Here is a 23,639-nt window from a genome sequence, read left to right as displayed (position 1 = left end):
TTGTGATTGCTTGCTTATTGTTGCCTAGCAACCAATACAATCTGCATGTTTCCAAGTTGTTTATTAAAAGATGAGTATGAATGCTACAAGCCATAAATAGTGCTCAAGTTATATTCCATACAAAATCTCACAATCAAACAACAATGGAGCTAATAATTCAAGAGTATTGTTGATGATGTATCTGGAGATAAAGAAAAACTCAAAGAGAATGAAAACGTGTTTTTTGACATCAGGAAACATTTACAGTACTTTTGTTACATGGATGCATTTAAAGTTCACATGTGTTAAAACTTTCCCTCGGTTCAAATAAATCTTATGATTTTAACTTTAAAAGTTACTGTTGTGCTGTATTTTAAACATGACAAAATACAGAAACCTTTTGTACTCGTATTGTGTTTTAAAAATAAAAAAAGAGCTTGTACTTTTACTGTATTTTGAAAAAGAATACAATACAGAGCTTTGGTACTTTTATTGACCTAAAAAAAATAATATAAAAAATAGCTTGTACTTTTACTGTATTTTTTTAAAATAATAAAATACAGAGAGCTTTTTTACTTTTACCGATTTAAAAAAATAAAATAAGCGCTTTGTTTTTACAACAAAAACTTAAAAACAGCGCTTTTGTACTTTTACTGATTTTTTAAAAATAAGAGAGGTTTTGTATGTTGTCTTATTTTTTTTTAGAAACCAGTAAAAGTTTTTGTACTTTTACTGATTTAAAAAAAAATTATAATTAAAAGACTGAACATAACAACCTTTTTTTTTTATTTAAAAAGAGCTTGTACTTGAACTGTATTTTCTAAAATAAAAATAAGAGCTTAAAAAAACAAATAGGACTTGTACTATATTATCAAAAATAAAAACAAAACAAAGTGCTTGTACTATATTTTTCAAAATAATTACTGACTTCGAAAAAAAAATAAAATTTACTATATTTTTTTAAATAATAAAATACAGAGAGCTTTTGTACTTTTAATGATTTCTAAAAATTAAAATATGCGATTGTAGCTGAGATAGGCACCAGCGCCCCACGCGACCCCAAAGGGAATAAGCGGTAGAAAATGGATGGATGGATGGATGGGAAAATATGCGCTTTGATTTTTACTGTATTTAAAAAAAAAAACACAGCGCTTTTGTACTTTTACCGAATTTTAAAAAATAAGACAGGTTTTGTACGTTGTCTTATTTTTTTTTTTAAATCAGTAAAAGAGTTTTTGTACTTTTAATTATCAACATTTTTTAAATCAATAAAAGACCATAAACATTTGTTGTATTAGAAAAAAAAAATAATTTAAAAAGAGCCTGTACTTGAACTGTATTTTATAAAATGAAAATAAGAGCTTAAAAAAAACAAATAGGACTTGTACTATATTTTCAAAAATAAAAACAAAAGTGCTTGTACTATATTTTTAAAAATAATTACTGACTTTGAAAAAAAATTAAATTAAAAATAGCTTGTAAATTTACTATATTTTTTTAAATTATAAAATACAGAGAACTTTTGTACTTTTACTGATTTCTAAAAAATAAAATATGCGATTGTAGCTCCCCCCGCGACCCCAAAGGGAATAAGCGGTAGAAAAATGGATGGATGGATGGGAAAATATGCGCTTTGATTTTTACTGTATTTACAAAAAAAAAAAAAATACAGCGCTTTTGTACTTTTACCGAATTTAAAAAAAATAAAGACAGTTTTTTTTTTTACATTGTCTTATTTTTTAACAATCTGTACAATAATTTTTGTACTTTTACTGATTTTAAAAAAAATTATTAAAAGACCTTTAACTTTTGCTGCATTAAAATGTTTTTTTTTTTTTTTTTTAAAAGGGCTTGTTATTGAACTGTATTTTCGAAGATAAAATTGAGTTTCAAAAAAACCAAATAGAGAAGTTGTACAATATTTTCAAAAATAAAAAAACACTGATTAAAAAACACAATAGCTTCTGGTACTTGTACTGTATTTTTAAAGAAAAGGAGAACTTGTACTTGTATCATTTAAAAAACGAAAGGTTTGTTCCGTATTTATGAATTGTGAAACAGCACGAGACTGCGCTCTTCATCAGTAAACAAGCTTTGATGATTAGACAACACTTCAAATTGTAACAAGAAATGAATAAAATAAAGAAATATATGATATACGGTGTCGACAATAAAGAGGAAACGTGTTTAGTTATCTGGAGTGAATATGGTTGAGACTTAGATTATTCTCTGTGCGTGTATATAACAACAAAAAACTAAGAGTTTGTCTGGGTTTTTTTAATGTTAAGTATATAGAACGCCGCGATGTAAACGTAGCCAAAATGAAATCAACTATAAACCACTTCAATAAATAGAGTGGTACCTTACAGGGTACAAGTTAACTGTCATGTTTTAGGCTCCGAGCAATAATTGGGTTCCCAAGTGTCACAATAAGATCCGACCAAAACAGCCGCTCTAACTCACAAACACGGACATGAGTTGGTTTTTCTAACCATGAGAAAAAAAAGTGGATTATACTCATTGAATTAAAGAAGGAAATTGTCAAAACATGACAGTGTGTAAAAGCAGTTGGAGCGTAGCGTTGCTAGTCTGCGCCATACTGAAGCAGAATTGAGTCGATAACGCCAGCCGAGGACGATAAAATAATATCCAAAAGGGCAGTTGTTTATCCATGAAAATATGGAGAAGCTGCCGATTATGTGTTTGACAGAGAAGCAGCTGGGGGGAGATACCACAGAAGTCCGCTCTCCACGGTGAATACAGTACATTATTATTACATTACCTCATGAAAATACTGCACTTGTTTTATCTACGTTCCATTCTATTCTTTTTACACAGTATTTATTATCTGAAAGTTTGCTTTTCTTTTTAAAAAGGCTTGTCGAAAATGCTGATGTTTTCAGGGGGCAAGCGCCAATAAAATAGATTCTAATTGTTTCGCAATACAGATTTTGCATTAATTAGTAAATGTGAAATAATGTACTCATTTGGCAAACATAATTTGAAATAAATACATTGAAAACATTTTTATTAATTTCTTCATATTTGAAGATCTAAATTAGGATTGTTTTTATTTCATGAAATGTATTAAATATGTTTAATATTTTAGAATTGAAGGAATCAATGAAAATGTAATGTATGTAACGGTTTAATATTTTGTATGTTCAACATGAAAGAAAAATGCACAGCAAAAAGCCAAGTTACCGTATATTATGGACTATAAACCACAACTTTTTTCCAACGCTTTGCACCCTGCGGGTTGTGAAACGGCGCAGATTAGGGATTTTTCTTCACCAATGACCATAATGTATTGTATTCAAGAAATAATTGTCATATTACGCTAACAGACACTGAAATGGTATGTTATTGTTTGTGAAATGACCCCCTCTTTTGGACCAGTTCACTCACTGACAATGGACTTCCTCTTTTGTGCCGGAAGTATATCCCGCCATAGCGTTTCTGGTTAGAAAGAGTTCTCCATTCACCACTCCGAGCAACATTTGTACATTTTACAATACATCTAAAACAATTCATACTTACTTAACAGTCCCATCTGTCCTGTCTGTAAAAGTATTTTTTTAATTCATATTTAGTGCCATTATAATGTAATCAAGCTAGCACTGTTAGCATTAGCGAATATGCTAACACAAGTGTCTGTGTTGGTATAATTTACTTACAATGGCATTCGTTTTGCATTGTTTCAGTTTCGTAAATCCACCAAAACCTCAGCGTGGAGTTATTGAGTGTGTTTAGCTGATTGGAGAACGAGCTTCCTCTGCTAGTGGGTCCATGATGATGATTTATTTTGTATGATCGTCAGTTTTACTGCCGTCTGACAGGCACCACAAGGTATGTAAATAAAGATTTACAAAATCTTTTGTACCGATTTTACAGTACAGGCCAAAAGTTAGGACACAACTTCTCCTCATTCAATGTGTTTTCTTTATTTCCATGACTACTTACATTGTAGATTGTCATATCAAAACTATGAATGAACACATGTGTTAACAACAAAAAAAGTGATATCATTGAAAACATGTTTTATATTCTAGTTTCTTCAAAATAGCCACACTTTGCTCTGATTACTGCTTTGCACATACTTGGCATTCTCTCCACACCTGTGAAGTGAAAACCATTCTAAGGTTCTCATGAAGTTTATTAGATTAGATTATATTAGATTAGATAGTACTTTATTTATTCCGTCAGGAGAGTTCCTTCAGGAAAATTAAAATTTTCAGCACAATCCCATTCAAGATCAAACAAACATTACAGGGAGACAGAACAGGATCGCTGACGGGTATGCCGGCTTCCAGCGCCCCTTACAAAAGAGATGAGATACAGGTAAACAGGGGCGGGGGGGAGAAAAAAATAGAAGATTAAAATAAAATAAAAAAAATCGGTCTTAGCCTGGGCCCTGGAGAAGGGGTGCAGACTGAGGCCAAGGGAAAAAAAAACAAACAAACAAACAAAAAAAAAAGAGAATGCCAAGAGTGAGCGAAAAAGTAAATCAGGGCTATTTTGAAGAAACTAGAATATAAAACATGTTTTCATGTTATTTCACCTTTTTTTGTGTGAAGTACATAACTCCACACGTGTTCATTCATAGACAATCTACTATGTAAATAGAAAATAAAGAAAACTCATAGAATGAGGAGAAGGCGTGTCCACACTTTTGTCCTGGACTGTATGTCTGCGACTCATGGTCAGGTGCGTCTAATATGTACAAATAATTATTTCTTCTAAAATTTGGTGGATGCGACTTACAACACCGGTGCGGAAATGAGGGTAGTTCTCCTGTGAAGTGAGGGAGGAGAGAGAAGGTAAAAAAGATGGCGCCTTATCTTAGGGGGGAGGTCGATAGGGCAGAAGCCTGGCGTTGTAAACAATTTTGCAAAGAGCGAGTCTCCTCCCACTCCGGTCGACTTCACGTCCAGTAGCACGGGTCACGTGACGCTCCGCGCCGCCGCTCTACGAGTCCTCCTCGTCTTCTTCGTCCTCGTCCTCCTCCTTGTCCTGGCGGCTAAGAGCCACCCTCTTCCTCAGGGCGTCGTCCGACAAGGCGTGTCCTTTGCGTGGCCCGGGGGAGTCTCTTCGCCTCCGCGTCCTCCACACGCCGTCCGGGTCTCTGTCCTCGTACTCCTCCTCTTCGTCGTCGTCCTCCTCGCCGTCTGCCTCGTGCTCCTCCTCCTGTTGCTGGATTAGCCGGGCTTGATCCAGCGTTTGCTTTTCTGCACGTTGCGGGCCGGGGGGGGGGGGGGAAGAAACGAAAAGCTGACGAGCGATGTCGAATAAGCTTGTTGGGGTAATGGCGGAGTAATAGTGGCGATGATGGATGCATCTTTTGATGGATATCACGTTTGTGTTAAGTCTTCCATGCATTATTATTTTTTTGTATTCAGTCGTAATACAAACCTCGTTTCCATATGAGTTGGGAAATTGTGTTATATGTAAATATAAAGAGAATACAATGATTTGCAATTCATTTTCAACCCATATTCAGTTGAATATGCTACAAAGACAACATATTTGATGTTCAAACTCATAAACATTTTTTCTTTTTTAAATAATCATTAACTTCAGAATTTGATGCCAGCGACACGTGAGAAAGAAGTTGGGGGAAGGTGGCGATAAATCCTAAAAAAGTTGAGGGATGCTCATCAAACACTTATGTGGAACATCCCACAGGTGTGCAGGCTAATTGGGAACAGGTGGGTGCCATGATTGGCTATAAAAACAGCTTCCCAAAAAAAGCTCAGTCTTTCACAAGAAAGGATGGGGCGAGGTACACCCCTTTGTCCACAACTGCGTGAGCAAATAGTCAAACAGTTTAAGAACAACCTTTCTCAAAGTGACATTGCAAGAAATTTAGGGATTTCAACATCTACGCTCCATAATATCATCAAAAGGTTCAGAGAATCTGGAGAAATCACTCCACGTAAGCGGCATGGCCGGAAACCAACATTGAATGACCGTGACCTTCCATCCGTCAGAAGCCACTGTATCAAAAACCGACATCAATCTCTAAAGGATATCACCACATGGGCTCAGGAACACTCCAGAAAACCACTGTCACTAAATACAGTTTGTCACTACATCTGTAAGTGCAAGTTAAAGTTCTACTATGCATAACGAAAGCCATTTATCAACAACATCCAGAAACGCCACGAGCTTCTCTGGGCCCGAGATCATCTAAGGTGGACTGATGTAAAGTGGAAAAGTGTTCTGTGGTCTGATGAGTCCACATTTCAAATTGTTTTTGGAAATATTCGCCATTGTGTCATCCGGACCAAAGGGGAAGCGAACCCTCCAGACTGTTATCGATGCAAAGTTGAAAAGCCAGCATGTGTGATGGTATGGGGGTGCATTAGTGCCCAAGGCATGGGTAACTTACACATCTGTGAAGGCACCATTAATGCTGAAAGGTACATACAGGTTTTGGAACAACATATGCTGCCATCTAAGCGCCGTCTTTTTCATGGACGCCCCTGCTTATTTCAGCAAGACAATGCCAGGCCACATTCAGCACGTGTTACAACAGCGTGGCTTCGTAAAAAAAAAAAAAAAAAAGAGTATGGGTACTTTCCTGGCCCGCCTGCAGTCCAGACCTGTCTCCAATGGAAAATGTGTGGCGCATTATGAAGCGTAAAATACGACAGCGGAGACCCCGGACTGTTGAACGACTGAAGCTCTACATAAAACAAGAACGGGAAAGAATTCCACTTTCAAAGCTTCAACAATTAGTTTCCTCAGTTCCCAAACGTTTATTGAGTGTTGTTAAAAGAAAAGGTGATGTAACACAGTGGTGAACATGCCCTTTCCCAACTACTTTGGCACGTGTTGCAGCCATGAAATCCATCCATCTTCTTCCGCTTATCCGAGGTCGGGTCGCAGGGGCAGCAGCCTAAGCAGGGAAGCCCAGACTTTCCTCTCCCCAGCAACTTCGTCTAGCTCCTCCCGGGGGATTCCGAGGCATTACCAGGCCAGCCGGGAGACATAGTCTTCCCAACGTGTCCTGGGTCTTCCCCGTGGCCTTCTACCGGTTGGACGTGCCCTAAACACCTCCCTAGGGAGAAGTTCGGGTGGCCTCCTGACCAGAGGCCCAAACCACCTCATCTGGCTCCTCTCGATGTGGAGGAGCAGCGGCTTTACTTTGAGTTCCTCCCGGATGACAGAGCTTCTCACCCTATCTCTAAGGGAGAGCCCCTTTTGGAAACTCATTTGGGCCGCTTGTACCCGTGATCCTTTCCTTTCGGTCATGACTCAAAGCTCATGACCATAGGTGAGGATGGGAACGTAGATCGACCGGTAAATTGAGAGCTTTGCCTTCCGGCTCAGCTCCTTCTTCACCACAATGGATCGATACAACGTCTGCATTACTGAAGACGCCGCACCGATCCGCCTGTCGATCTCACGATCCACTCTTCCCTCACTCGTGAACAAGACTCCTAGGTACTTTAACTCCTCCACTTGGGGCAGGGTCTCCTCCCCAACCCGGAGATGGCATTCCACCCTTTTCCGGGAGAGAACCATGGACTCAGACTTGGAGGTGCTGATTCTCATTCCGGTCGCTTCACACTCGGCTGCGAACCGATCCAGTGAGAGCTGAAGATCCCGGCCAGATGAAGCCATCAGGACCACATCATCTGCAAAAAGCAGAGACCTAATCCTTCGGTCACCAAACCAGAACCCCTCAACGCCTTGACTGCGCCTAGAAATTCTGTCCATAAAAGTTATGAACAGAATGGGTGACAAAGGACAGCCTTGGCGGAGTCCAACCCTCACTGGAAACGTGACCGACTTACTGCCAGCAATGCGGACCAAGCTCTGACACTGATCATACAGGGAGTGGACCGCCACAAACAGTCCGATACCCCATACTCTCTGAGCACTCCCCACAGGACTTCCCGAGGGACACGGTGGAATGCCTTCTCCAAGTCCACAAAGCACATGTAGACTGGTTGGGCAAACTCCCATGCACCCTCAAGAACCCTGCCCAGAGTATAGAGCTGGTCCACAGTTCCACCACCAGGACGAAAACCACACTGTTCCTCCTGAATCCGAGGTTGGACTTTCCGGCGTAGCCTCCTCTCCAGTACACCTGAATAGATCTTACCGGGAAGGCTGAGGAGTGTGATCCCACCATAGTTGAAACACACCCTCCGGTCCCCCTTCTTAAAACCATGAAATTCTAAGTTAATTATTATTGGCAAAAAAAAAAAAAAAAAGTTTATGAGTTTGAACATCAAATATCTTGTTTTTGTAGTGCATTCAACTGATTATGGGTTGAAAAGGATTTGCAAATCATTGTATTACGTTTATATTTACATCTAACACAATTTCCCAACAGGGTTTGTAGATTTAGTAATGAATCACATGTGGGTGTTTGGATGTCCATATTTGGGCGTATGAAGTGGTCTTTCTTTAGGGAAGTAAAATTTCTTAGTATTTTTTTTTTTTAGCCCTTTCTTCCGATTTAAAATTATGACCAAAGAATTCAAACTCACTCTGGTAGTAGTCAGGGGAGGAGAATCGCCGCGAAGGGAAGACAAAGTCGGCGATGAACACCAGCAGCTGAAAAGAGGCAGACAATAATGAGCGTGTACTTTGTGACCGATCAAATGAAGCAAACGTTGCGTTTTCTTTCTTACCAGTCCGAGAGCGAGGCCGGAGAAGAGCGTGGCCAGGCCGAATATAACGTACGAGCCCCACACGGGGATCCCCAGGTGTTCCGTCATGTAGTTATGGCAACGCTGAAAAATGAACAATATATTATTTGTAGCGGCAAACAGCTGTCTCGTCAGCTGAATATCTGCAAAAAAGCCATTATCGGACATCTCTAATGTCAATCAGGACTGCAGTAATGTTAGCTAGACTAACGGTAACGTTAATGTTAGCCTTTTTGTACGTGTCTGATAACGTTAACGGTATCTTGTAGGGTTAGGGTTCGGATTAGGGTTAACCCGAACCCTAACCCATGCCAATTTAGTTTACTAAATTGCAATTTTAAATTTCGTGCCGAAATATCCTGCTGAAACGTCTCGGTGTGATGACGCGTGCATGTGATGTCACGGATTGTAGAAGACATTTTGTTCCAGCATTGTTCCCAGCTATTAAGTCGTCTGTTTTCATCACAAAATTTCCACAGTATTCTGGACATCTGTGTTGCTGAATCTTTTGCAATTTGTTCAATGAACAATGGAGACGTCAAAGAAGAAAGCTGTAGGTGGGAAGCGGTGTATTGCAGCCGGCTTTGGCGACACAAACACAGCCGGTATTTCATTGTTTACATTCCTGAAAGATGACAAATCAAGCTTTACTATGGAACAGAGATGTCAAGCGAACACGGTTGGATTGGACCACACACACAAAGTACAGTGTATTATGCGGCCATCATGTCGAAAGATCATATTTCGAAGAGGGTCCCTTGCGAAAGGCAGAGATGGTCATCGCCACCACCCGTCGACTGGTGCTGAAGAAAGGGGCGGGGCCGACCTTCAGGTTGTACAGGTACGACAATATAATCTCACTAAAACACTAGTAACACAATAAAGCAGATAAGGGATTTTCCAGAATTATCCTAGTAAATGTGTCTAATAACATCTGAATCGCTCCCACAGCCCTCTAGCCTTTTTTTTTTTTTCTTTAGTCCTTCACTCTAACTTTTCTCATCCACGAATCTTTCATCTTCGCTCAAATTAATTGGGAAATCGTCGCTTTCTCAGTCCGAATCGCTCTCGCTGCTGGTGGCCATGATTGTAAACAATGTTCAGATGTGAGGAGCTCCACAACCCGTGACGTCACGCGCACATCGTCTGCTACTTCCGGTACAGGCAAAGCTTTATTATTAGCGACCAAAAGTTGCGAACTTTATCGTCGATGTTCTCTACTAAATCCTTTCAACAAAATATGGCGAAATGATCAAGTATGACACATAGAATGGAGCTGCTATCCCAGTTTAAATAAGAACATCTCATTTCAGTAGGCCTTTAAACAAGTTGAAAAACTTATTGGGGTGTTACCATTTAGTGGTCAATTGTACGGAATATGTACCGTACTGTGCAATCTACTAATACATGTTTCAATCAATCAAAAACATGTAATGGAGGAAAAAGTAAACAACACCATTACTTTGGTGTGTTTCAAATGTAAAGTGCTGTACAATACAAATTAATGCAGGATTTTGCCTGCATGTACTTTTCTTAGGTGGCCCACTTAACCCTTCTATTATGTTGAGGGTCAATTTGACCCATTTCAGTTTTTGTGTTTATCAAAGTACTGGTTATCCTTTCTTTTTCTTGCTGAAATTTGGTGACTTTTCCTCATCTAGGGTCATGAACTGGTGTGTAAAATCTGGGCACTTTGTTGTGTAGTGGAATGTCTTGCAGAGCTTGTATACAAATATGATGTTGCGGGTCATTTTGACCCAGTCGCTTTACTGTGGGTAAATAGCCAAAATAAACAAGTCTCTTTGATGTACTTTTTACTTTGATGTACAATTGTTTGTAGTTTGATTGCCTCTGAGACCCAGAGCCAGGTGTGTGAAGAGAGGGAACTTTCTCAAACTTGTCCTTGTCACTGTTCTCATGTCATCTCTTTGACAAACCCACATAAAATGAGCTCCAGAAGGATGACATCTGAGGAGACAAGGACAAGTGTGAGAAAGTTCCATCTCTTCACACACCTGGCTCTGGGTCTCAGAGACAATCAAAATACAAACAATTGAACATCAAAGTAAAAAGTACATCAAGGAGACATGTTTATTTTTGGATCTGAACAGCTATTTACCCACATCAGAGCGCCTGGGTCAAAATGACTCGCAACATCTTTTTATACAAACTCTGCACAAACATTCCACTACACAACAAAGTGTCCAGATTTACACACCAGTTCATGACCCTAGATGAGGAAAAGTCACCAGATTTCAGCAAGAAAAAGAAAGGATAACCAGTACTTTGAGCAACACAAAAACTGAAATGGGTCAAATTGACCCTTAACATAATACAATTGAAATAAAAAATGTATTGTATGTCACTTTTCTAAATGTTTATATAACCTAAAATAAAATTGTTATTGGTTTAACCTGTTTTCTTGACTGTTTTGAGTGCATTTACACAGTACGGGTCAAAACGACCCGCAACATATTCAATGTCATTTTTTCCAACATAATACAAGGGTTAAAGGGGCACTAACAGTCAATATTTATTTATTTTATGATTTTTTTGGGGGGGGGGGGGGGGGGTAACAACAGTCAATATTTATTTGTATTTTATTTTTTTCTTAAAAAATAAGTGAGCTTTTGTCAAACCTAGTATTATGTGTTTTTTCCATATACAACAACCTATCTGGATTCGATAAGGAATTGGTTCGATAAGAAGATTCGATAATGTCATCGAAATCGATCATTTCTTAACAAACATCATCTCTAGCGACGTCACACATTATTATGCAAATTAGACGATGAAGTCCTGAACATTTTATTGCTTCTTTCGGTTACACTCATGTTGTATGTTACGCAGGTTGGATAAAGAATCCATTAATATGATCTATTGACCAATCGCTGACGTGGATAAAACGACTTACCCTTATGAACATGGAGAGCTTGAAGAGAGCAGACATTGAGTTCATTCTGCAATGAAAACGACAAGGAAAAGGAGTTTAAGAGCACATCAGATGTGGTTTGCTTCCGTGCTGAGCCAACAATAGACTTGACGGGGTCAGTCACGTTATTTTTACGACAAAATGATCAACCCAATGGCTGCAGCCTCTCATCGTCACGGCGACTCACAGAAAAGACGAGGGCCCGAACCAGGAGGAGATCGGCTCCACGGCTTTCCATTTTTGAGCATCGATGTAGCTGAGGAAGTCGTCTTTGGTGCGAGCGCCTTGGTACTTTCGGAACACGCCATCTTTACAGCTGGAACACACGCACACACAAACACAAGAGTTCTAGATAGTTCCTTTGAATTTTAACTTAAAGTGCGTCATGCATGTACAAACCCCGTTCCATATGAGTTGGATATTGTGTTAGATGTAAATATAAACAGAATACAATGATTTGCAAATCATTTTCAACCCATTTTCAGTTGAATATGCTACAAAGACAACATATTTGATGTTCAAACTAATCTTTTTTTTTTTTTTTTGCAAATCATTATTAACTTTAGAATTTGATGCCAGCAACACGTGACAAAAAAGTTGGGAAAGGTGACAATAAATACTGATAAAGTTGAGGAATGCTCATCAAACACTTATTTGGACCATCCCACAGGTGTGCAGGCTAATTGGGAACAGGTGGGTGCCATGATTGGGTATAGAAGCAGCTTCCATGAAATGCTAAGTAATTCACAAACAAGGATGGGGTGAGGGTCACCACTTTGTAAGCAAATTGTCGAACAGTTTTAGAACAACATTTCTCAAAGAGCTATTGCAAGGAATTTAGGGATTTTACCATCTACTTTCCGTAAAATCATCAAAAGGTAAAGAGAATCTGGCGAAATCACTGCACGTAAGTGATGATATTACGGACTTTTGATCCCTCAGACGGTACCGCATCAAAAACCGACATTAGTGTGTAAAGGATATCATCACATGGGCTCAGGAACACTTCATAAAACCACTGTCAGTAACTACAGTTGGTCGCTACATCTGTAAGTGCAAGTTAAAACTCTACTATGCAAAGCCAAACCCATTTATCAACAACACCCAGAAAAGACGCCGGCTTCGCTGGGCCCGAGCTCATCTAATATGGACTGATGCAAAGTGGAAAAGTGTTGTGTGGTCTGACGAGTCCACATTTCAAATTTTATTTGGAAACTGTGGACATGGTGTCCTCCGGAACAAAGAGGAAAAGAACCATTCGGATTGTTATAGGCGCAAAATTCAAAAGCCAGCATCTGTGATGGTATGGGGGTGCATTAGTGCCCAAGGCATGGGTAACTTACACATCTGTGAAGGCACCATTAATGCCGAAAGGTCCATACAGGTTTTGGAGCAACATATGTTGTCATCCAAGCAACGTTATCATGGACACCACTGCTCTTTTCAGCAAGAAAATACCAAGCCACATGGTACAACAGCGTGACTTTGTAGTAAAAGAGTGCGGGTACTTTCCTGGCCCGCCTGCACATTATGAAGCGTAAAATACGACAGCGGAGACCAAGAATGGGAAAGAAATCCACTTTCAAAGCTTCAACAATTAGTTTCCTCAGTTCCCAAACGTTTATTGAGTGTTGTTAAAAGAAAAGGTGATGTAACACAGTGGTGAACATGCCCTTTCCCAACTACTTTGGCACGTGTTGCAGCCACAAAATTCAAAGTTAATTATTATTTGCAAAAAAATTAATAAAGTTTATGAGTTTGAACGTCAAATATCTTGTCTTTGTAGTGCATTCAATTGAATATGGGTTGAAAAGGATTTGCAAATCATTGTATTCCGTTTATATTTACATCTAACACAATTTCCCAACTCATATGGAAACGGGGTTTGTACTTTAAAATACAGTTCATGTCATGTACTGTTTTGTGAATGTTTTGCGGTGCATAGTTATAAATTAATTTCTGGCAAAACCTGCTCCCTATTGGAATTCATGCACCACCTGTGCACCTGTGTATGAAGCCAGGGAATGTTGAAATGTATTTGTGCACTGAAGTCCTCTTTCACATGAGTTCAATCCTTACACTAAATAACTACAAGTACATGGATATTTGTATTTTGTCATACATGTTTCACACTACAAACGATCAAATGTACAAGTAGGCCAGGCGAGGTGTCCAATTAATGAAACGTGGGCCACCTATGAGACTGGTGTTTTTATGGCACCATAAAAAAAAGCGCCAAAAACGGAAAAATAAAGCCAAAGGCATCATGTAATAAGAAAGAGACGACACATTAATACAAATTATGAAAAAAAACACTAATATTTGTCTTTACGTATATGGATAATTGTCAAAAAAATTGTATGTTAATCATCCAAAAACTTTCCGCTCTCGGAGTTTCCAGTGAACAGACAAGAGGCTGTCTTTGTTGTACTAAGCTAAAGGCTTGTAAAATTCCATTGTGTACGATGAGAGGAGACAGGAGGGGTTATCTATTTTGATCCAATACTGCCCAAGCTCGATCCAGGACCAGTCCAAGCCCGAGGCGTCTTTTTCTTTTGTGTTAATGTGACCGAAAACTATGGCTCTATACATACCCCCCATTCCTTTACAAACAGCTGTTGTTACGTAAACAAATAAAAAGAGGTGACGCGCAATCTTTCGCCAGAGCGGGCTGGAGACTACAAGAGTACAGCCCAGACGTTTCTCCTCAAGTTGAGCCAAATTTAGTTCTGTCTCTGTTTAATTCCTTGCTTCTTGTCTCGTTTAATAGATGCCATCAGTGTTTGAACCTGACAATAATGTTTACGTATCCTTATTATTAGACTATTTAATGAAAAATAACATTGATGGTGTCGCGTTCAATCCCGTCCAACACAGATTTACCTGACATAATTGTACAAACGTGGGTTAGTAATCGTGATTTCAATATTGATCAAAATAATTTTGATTATTATTTTAGCCATAATCGTGCAACTCTAAAATAATGACTGTTCTAAGATGCAGATCTAGCCCGTACACACGTAGGAGAGAGAGTAGAGGGGAACATGCTAACCGCGACACTAAGCGAGCTTGAATGTGAAGTGAATTATATTTATATAGCGCTTTTCTCTAGTGACTCAAAGCGCTTTACATAGTAAAACCCAATATCTAAATTACATTTAAACCAGTGTGGGTGGCACTGGGAGCAGGTGGGTAAAGTGTCTTGCCCAAGGACACAACGGCAGTGACTGGGCGGTGAAGTAGTGAAACAAGAAAATATTATGTGTTTATTTTGTACATTCCAAACCAAGTTTAACTGGAACCGCGTTACAGCTGAGATTAACCAGCCAAGAAGGGGAAATTAGCAAGTAAATTTGTAAGTAAGGAAAAACAGTAATTAGAAGCACCACAAAAGGTGAGGTTAACTCACTACTGCCACTAAAAGTGAGGCGTGGATAACAACTATACAAAATGGACAGGAAGTGTCCGACAATTTTTTTAGTTTATTTTTTCAGGAAACTGACACCACAAGGGTTTCCTGAAAAATGTCCACTATAGTGGATTAAAAAGTAGTTTTGTTTGTAGGACTTTTAAAATTTTTGGAAAAAAATAATAATAATAACTTACTGGTAAATTGTCGGAAGTGACGTAATGATGAATCTCCCGCTCAGACCTTCAAGAGAGCAGCAAACCGTTAGTTTATTAAAGAAAAAACATTATTTTGAAGCAGGTAACGAAACATACAAAGTCAATATAGCTGATGTTGTACTTTTACAAGCATTGTCGTGCACTTTGTCATACCTGGTTGTTCCGTCACGTCCACTTTGGCTATGTTGACCCCCATGTCGTCCCCCCAGTCCGCAAACTCCTTCCAGACCGGCTGCAGCTGTTGGCAGGCGGGGCACCACGGTGCGTAGCTGCGGGGTGTGACGTTTGAGCAGGTGAATACACACGAAAAAACATAAGTTTCAAAAGAAATACACCAAGTTAAAAACGACAAAAATACCGTATTTCCTTGAATTGCAAGTATGCGCCTGACTGGAATTACTGCCGGGTCGAACTAGCTTCGCAAAATAATTAGCGCATGCTTAGTATTACCGCCGGGTCAAACTCGTGACGTCACGAGTGACACTTCCCCTGTCATCATTTTCAAAATGGAGAAGGCTGATTTCAATACCGGGAATTTTAAATTGCATAAAAGGAAGACGATTAAGAGCTATTCAGTAGGATTTAAGGTCCAAGCTATTGAATATGCTAAAAAGAACAGTAAGCAGCTATGTTTTATTAACATACCGTAGCTGTGTGTGTCAAATATTAGTCATTAACTCCCGCCTCCTGGTGGTAGAGGGTGCTAGTGATCCTTTTTGTGACCACTCGGCTGCAGAAGAAGTGACAATGAGTGACGTGATATGTGCTGGGACGGACATAACACTCCTATGCTGGCTATGTAAACAACCGGGCTGAAATAAAACATGTTCCAGTCCTAAATACCCAGTGTATTTTTTATACAATAACACTTCATGGTGGCAGCGGATAAAGAGATCACCCACGGAGCAGAACGGGAAGGGGAGTTGTTCGAGGATAATTCTGTCGTCGCCCGCACTTGAGGAGCCGAGCTAACTGATAGCAGTTTTCTAAACTGGACTTTCAATCGAAGCAGGAGGTAATAAAGGAAGATCTCCATCGAGACAGAGAGACTTTTAAAACTGAAGAAAGATAAGGAAGACTTCTATAAAGTGGGCTTCATCAATGACAATAACGACATGGACAACAGGGAGGAGGTGAAACATCTAGTTGACTGGTGCAGAACCAACAACCTGGTCCTGAACGTCGACAAGACCGAGGAGATCATCGTTGACTTCAGGAAGCACCAGTCCAGCCACGCTCCACTCTTCATCAACGGCACAGCTGTGGAGATGGTAAGCAACACCTACTTCCTGGGGGTGCAGATCACTGACAATATAACCTGGTCCCTACACACCGGAGATCTTGTAAAAAGAGCTCAGCAGCGCATGCACTTTTTGCGTCGGATGAAAAAAAGCACAGTTCCCTCCCCCCATTCTCACCACATTCTACAGAGGAACTATAGAGAGCCTGCTGACCAACAGCATCTCTGTCTGGACTGGAGCCTGCAATGCCTCAGACTGGAAGTCTCTCCAGAGACGGAAAAGATCATCAGGACTCCTCTTCCTCCTATCCAGGAGATGGCAAAAAGCCGCTGCCTGACCAAGGGCTAAGAAAATCTGCAAAGACTCCTTCCACCCCCACCAAGGACTGTTTCCACTGGTGGACTCTAGGACGAGGTTCCGCAGCCTCCGAAGCAGAACCTCCAGGTCCTGTAACAGCTTCTTCCCTCAGGCCGTAAGACTCTTGAACGCATCATAATTAAATTATCCCCTCAACTTCCCCCAAAATGGATGAACTCTTTGGAATTAAAAAGACAACATACATCCATAAACCTGGATGCATATGAAAAAATGCAATGTCCGTCTGCACGTATCTGCACCGTATTGCTATTTTTTTATCCTGCACTACCAAGAGCTAATGCAACGAAATTTCATTCTTATTTTTACTGTAAAGTTCAAATTTGAATGACAATAAAAAGGAAGTCTAAGTCTAAACAAGTTATCGATGCTTTTGATCAGAAGGAGCTGGCATGAACTTCATTTATAAGTAAGACCATATGAACATGTTTTTTTTAATTAAATGTGCTTTTCATGATGGTATCCTTACATCACACTCATATATTTACTGCATGCCTTTGGTAAGTGCCGGAGTGAGAAGAGGTTTTAAAATAATTAGCGCATGCTTACCTTTACCGCCTGCCTTTGGTAAGCACAGGAGTGAGAAGGTGTTTTAAATCAATTAGCGCCCAGGCAGCAATTCAAGGAAATACGGTATTAATGGTTCGCTCTGCTGGTGAGGATATAATTGTAACAAATGCATACTGTTGCATGCTGGGTAGTGTAGTTCTTATATTCCCCAGCTCAAAACATCAGTTAGCAAACTAGCTAGCACACAACTGTGACGATAGCGGGAATGTCGCTTTCATCCCGACACCAATGCCGTGTTACTATAAAGATTAAATATACAATCCAAGTGATTATTTTAATGAATAATTTATGTCATAAAACGACCATGTTAGAGGAGTAAACGTCCGCCATGCGGCTAGCGGTTTAGCGGGCTAGCATAAGGTTACTGACAATTCAATCATCCATTCCCCGGTCAGGATGTCCTCCCAGTTGCCGTCGGTGACTTCCCGGAGGCTGTCCAGCTTGGCCGACACCGGCACCGACGTAAGGTACGCGGCCAAAAGTAAATAAGCCAAAAAAGGTCGATGTTTTTGTCGCTGAGTGGAGGGAAACATGATGGCTTCCTGCTCTTGTTTGCTAGCAGCTAACCAGCGATGTAATGCTGCGTTTGCGGAAATCCGCCCACTTCCTGAACGCGTTCATTCGCCATCAAGGAGGAATAACATGATACACGACCAAATTATTTGTCAGGGGTTAAAAGCCAACATATTACTTCATCAAGTTTGTAACTATAGTTGACTACATTTTTTTAAATCGTTTTTTGGACAGGAACTTCCCCATCTTCCAACTGTCCTGTAGTACATGAACGCACCATTGTCATACAGTACGGCGCAGTAAAAATAGTACAAAATATAATAATTTTCCAACATAAATCCGTTTTGCACTTTTCCAGTGGATTTGAAATTTAAATAACGTAAAATGAGGTAGAAAAAGGTGTCCAAACACTTTAAGGCCTACTGAAATGAGATGTTCTTATTTAAACGGGGATAGCAGCTCCATTCTATGTGTCATACTTCATCATTTCGCCATATTTTTGCTGAAAGGATTTAGTAGAGAACATCGATGATAAAGTTCGCACCTTTTGGTCGCTAATAAAAAAGCCTTGCCTGTACCGGAAGTAGCAGACGATGTGCGCGTGACGTCACGGGTTGTGGAGCTCCTCATATCTGAACATTGTTTACAATCATGGCCACCAGCAGCTAGAGCGTTTCGGACCGAGAAAGCGACAATTTCCCCATTAATTTGCGCGAGGATGAAAGATTTGTGGGTGAGGATAGTGAGATTGAAGGACTAGAAGAAAGAAAGAAAAAAGACAAGGGCAGTGGGAGCAATTCAGATGTTATTAGACACATCCATCCATCCATCCATTTTCTACCGCTTATTCTCTTTTGGGGTCGCGGGGGGCGCTGGCGCCTATCTCAGCTACAATCGGGCGGAAGGCGGGGTACACCCTGGACAAGTCGCCACCTCATCGCAGGGCCAACACAGATAGACAGACAACATTCACACCCACATTCACAGACTACGGCCATTTTTTTAGTGTTGCCAATCAACCTATCCCCAGGTGCATGTCTTTGGAAGTGGGAGGGGCCTATCCCCAGGTGCATGTCTTTGGAAGTGGGAGGAAGCCGGAGTAGCCGGAGGGAACCCACGCATTCACGGGGAGAACATGCAAACTCCACACAGAAAGATCCTGAGCCTGGGATTGAACCCAGGACTGCAGGACCTTCGTATTGTGAGGCAGACACACTAACCCCTCTTCCACCGTGAAGCCGTTATTAGACACATTTACTAGGAAAATTCTGGAAAATCCCTTATCTGCTTTATTGTGTTACTAGTGTTTTATTGAGATTATATAGTCATACTTGAAAGTCGGAGGGGTGTGGTGACCGCCAGTGTCTCTGAGGGAAGCCACGGAGGAGCCAAGAAAGTTGCAGCTGCCTCTTTGACAGCTGCAGAAGGAACGACACAAGCTCCGCTCATGTTTACGGTAACAGCCGACTTATTACCACAATTTTCTCACCGAAACCTGCCGGTTCACATGTGGTAGAGAAACATAATCGCTTGACCGCTCTGTTCCATATTAAAGCTTCACAACAAACAAAGAAACACCGGCTGTGTTTGTGTTGCTACAGCCCGCTGCAATACACCGCTTTCCCGCAACATCTTTCTTCTTTGACGTCTCCATTATTATTTGAACAAATTGCAAAATATTCAGCAACACAGACGTCCAAAATACTGTGTAATTATGCGATAAAAACAGACTACTATTAGCCGTGATGGGTGCTGGAGGAACATATCCACTACCACCGGTGACGTCACACGCACGTGTCATTATAAGCGTCATCATTCCGTGACGTTTCCAACAGGATACTTCGCGGGAAATTTAAAATTATAATTTAGTAATCTAAAAAAGCCGTATTGGCATGTGTTGCAATGTTAATATTTCATCATTGATATATAAACTATCAGACTGTGTGGTCGCTAGTAGTGGCTTTCAGTAGGCCTTTAATTTTTTCAGCAGGTGGTGATATTGAGCTTAACATTTTAGCATGATGAAGCAGGAATAAAATGGTCCGAAATAAATGTTTATTATTGTTTAAAAGATATTTGTGCACAAAAAAAATAAAAAAACATTCGAATCGCGATTATTATTATTCCTGATTCTAAATCAATTTATAATTTGAAAAGTTTGTATTTTTAATTAGTTTTAATTATTAAATAATTAAATTATTATTGAAATTATTTTTAATCATCACTTCAAATATTTAAAAAATATGTTTTTTATAATTTATAATTTTCAGAAATCGAATTAAAAGCGTTTTTCTTTTTTTTTCAAGTATTATTATTTTTAAATACGTTTTTAGGGCATTTACCTGCAGCCAGAAGCAGCTTTTCTAACCTGTAACCTGTTTTAAAAAGTTGCATGATAATTTATATACCGGAAAAATACATTGTGAGAATTGTTTTTAATCGACAATCATCTTGAATCAAGAATCGATTTTGAATCAAGGAATTAGGAGTTTGCTAGGAGTTAACCAACATACTGTAATGCTAAGTTTAAGGAAATCCGCCCACTTCCGGAACACGTTCATTGCCCATCAAGGAAAAATAGCACAATAACTGTCTAAATTAGTTGTTAAGAGATAAAAGCTAACTAATACGTTTATCGAATTTGTAACTATAATTTTCTACATGTTTTAATCGTTTTTTTTGGACAGGAACTTTCCCATCTTCCAACTGTCCTGCAGTAATTGAACGCACCATTTTCATACAGTACGACACAGTACAAATAGTACAAAATGTAATAGTTTTCCAACATAAATCCATTCTACACGTTTTCTGTGTATTTTAAATTTAAAAACCGTAAAACGGGAGAGGAAAAAAATGTCCAAACACTGAATTTTTCCCAGCCTCCTGTAAGTGTATTTCACCAGCAGGTGGTGATATTGAGCTTAACATTTTAGCACGATGAAGCAGCAATAAAATAGTCCCAAATAAATGTGTGTTATTGTTACAGTAAATTTACAGGCGTCATTTGTGCACAAAAAATTGATTAACATTCAAATCGAGATTGTTATTCATCCTGATTCCATCCATCCATCCATTTTCTACCGCTTATTCCCTTTGGGGTCGCGGGGGGCGCTGGTGCCTATCTCAGCTACAATCGGGCGGAAGGCGGTGTACACCCTGGACAAGTCGCACTCCTGATTCTAAATCACTTTCTAATTTGAAAAGTTTTTATTTTTAATTATGTTTAATTATTAAATTATTGTAATTATTTTTAATTATCATTTTAAATGTTTAAAAATGGTGTTTTTTAGGCCATCTACCTGCAGCTGGAAGAAGTTTTTCTAACCTGTAACCTGTTTTTAAAAGTTGCATGATAATTATTATACCAAAAGAGTACATTGTGAAAATTGGTTTGAACTGAGAATCATGTTGAATCCAGAATTGATTCTGAATCAAATCTACATTCTCACTATTATGTTGGATCCACTATGGACTGGACTCTCACTATTATGTTAGATCCACTATGGACTGGACTCTCACTATTATGTTAGATCCACTATGGACTGGACTCTCACTATTTTGTTAGATCCACTATGGACTGGACTCTCCCTATATTATGTTAGATCCACTATGGACTAAACTCTCGCAATATTATGCTAGATCCACTATAGACTGGACTCTCACTATTATGTTAGATCCACTATGGACTGGACTCTCACTATTATGTCAGATCCACTATGGACTGGACTCTCACAATATTATGTTAGATCCACTATGGACTGGACTCTCACTATTATGTCAGATCCACTATGGACTGGACTCTCACTATTATGTTAGATCTACTATGGACTGGACTCTCACTATTATGTCAGATCCACTATGGACTGGACTCTCACTATTATGTTAGATCCACTATGGACTGGACTCTCACTATTATGTTAGATCCACTATGGACTGGACTCTCACTATTATGTTAGATCCACTATGGACTGGACTCTCACTATTTTGTTAGATCCACTATGGACTGGACTCTCCCTATATTATGTTAGATCCACTATGGACTAAACTCTCGCAATATTATGCTAGATCCACTATAGACTGGACTCTCACTATTATGTTAGATCCACTATGGACTGGACTCTCACTATTATGTCAGATCCACTATGGACTGGACTCTCACAATATTATGTTAGATCCACTATGGACTGGACTCTCACTATTATGTCAGATCCACTATGGACTGGACTCTCACTATTATGTTAGATCTACTATGGACTGGACTCTCACTATTATGTCAGATCCACTATGGACTGGACTCTCACTATTATGTTAGATCCACTATGGACTGGACTCTCACTATTATGTTAGATCCACTATGGACTGGACTCTTACTATTATGTTAGATCCACTATGGACTAAACTCTCGCAATATTATGCTAGATCCACTATGGACTGGACTCTCACTATTATGTTGGATCTACTATGGACTGGACTCTCACTATTATGTTAGATCCACTATGGACTGGACTCTCACTATTATGTTAGATCCACTATGGACTGGACTCTCACTATTATGTTGGATCCACTATGGACTGGACTCACTATTATGTTAGATCCACTATGGACTGGACTCACTATCATGTTAGATCCACTATGGACTGGACTCTCACACTATTATGTTAGATCCACTATGGACTGGACTCTCACTATTATGTTAGATCCACTATGGACTGGACTCTCACACTATTATGTTAGATCCACTATGGACTGGACTCTCACTATTATGTTGGATCCACTATGGACTGGACTCTCACTATTATGTTAGATCCACTATGGACTGGACTCTCACTATTATGTTAGATCCACTATGGACTGGACTCTCACTATTATGTCAGATCCACTATGGATTGGACTCTCACAATATTATGGTAGATCCACTCGACGTCCACCGGTCTCCTCTAGAGGGGGGGGGGGGGGGGTCACCCACATCTGCGGTCCTCTCCAAAGTTTCTCATTGTCATCCCACTGGGTTGAGTTTTTCCTTGCCCTGATGTGGGTTCTGAAACGAGGATATTGTTGTGATTTGTGCAGTCCTTTGAGACACTCGTGATTTACGGCTATATAAATAAACATTGATTGATTGATACAATCAAGGAGTCGGAATCAGTGGCCAAAGTTTCACTCCCATATGAAGAACATTTTTTTACATATTTAAAGTCCTCATGAGGGTTGCACTAACATATTCAATGGACATTAATGAGATTTTTTAGTAAACTAATCAAGTTTAGGTACTGAATATGATAAGCTTACTTTACAAAAAAATTAAATAAAATCACCATCTGTTCTTTTTTATTTGGTGCAACACAAGGTCACCTTAGAGAGTTTCTGCATCCTCGGGTGAAGCCGTCATCTTTATGTATTTTACTCCATCTGTGCCTTCTGCTGACCCCGACCATGCATGTTGATGGCATAGTCTTGCAAAACCACTGTGTCGTGTCCAAACACAGTCTCCTGCCAAACTAGTGATGACTATCATGTTAGATCCACTATGGACTGGACTCTCACTATTATGTTAGATCCACTATGGACTGGACTCTCACTATTATGTTAGATCCACTATGGACTGGACTCTCACTATTATGTTAGATCCACTATGGACTGGACTCTCTCACTTATGTTAGATCCACTATGGACTGGACTCTCACTATTATGTTAGATCCACTATGGACTGGACTCTCACTATTATCTTGGATCCAC

At 39.6% G+C, this 23,639-nt stretch overlaps 1 protein-coding gene across 1 annotated transcript; it reads right to left on the bottom strand.

The window, feature by feature from the left end:
• Positions 1-42: 42 nt before the first annotated feature.
• Positions 43-17,980, bottom strand: LOC133548985 (thioredoxin-related transmembrane protein 1-like). The gene is made up of 8 exons (XM_061893982.1): positions 17,760-17,980; positions 15,358-15,473; positions 15,184-15,229; positions 11,765-11,893; positions 11,560-11,605; positions 8,628-8,729; positions 8,484-8,550; positions 43-5,207 (listed from the first exon to the last, which is right to left on the bottom strand). Exons 1-8 carry the CDS (start codon positions 17,921-17,923, stop codon positions 4,948-4,950), a joined length of 930 nt encoding a protein of 309 aa, XP_061749966.1. The 5' UTR covers positions 17,924-17,980; the 3' UTR covers positions 43-4,947.
• Positions 17,981-23,639: the final 5,659 nt, after the last annotated feature.

The sequence above is a fragment of the Nerophis ophidion genome, linkage group LG03, assembly GCF_033978795.1.
Source record: "Nerophis ophidion isolate RoL-2023_Sa linkage group LG03, RoL_Noph_v1.0, whole genome shotgun sequence".
NCBI classification, from domain to species: Eukaryota; Metazoa; Chordata; class Actinopteri; order Syngnathiformes; family Syngnathidae; genus Nerophis; species Nerophis ophidion.
This window is presented reverse-complemented; position numbering and strand designations above follow the sequence as displayed.

Bases quoted from the DNA above. Each gene is read 5' to 3' on its own strand.
- LOC133548985 (XM_061893982.1), bottom strand. From the start codon at position 17,923: ATGTTTCCCTCCACTCAGCGACAAAAACATCGACCTTTTTTGGCTTAT. The intron at 15,230-15,357 runs GTATGACAAAGT...GCTCTCTTGAAG, and splicing joins GGACGTGACGGAACAACCAG to GTCTGAGCGGGAGATTCATC. The intron at 11,894-15,183 runs GTAAGTTATTAT...CGTGTGTTCCAG, and splicing joins TCACTTCCGACAATTTACCA to CTGTAAAGATGGCGTGTTCC.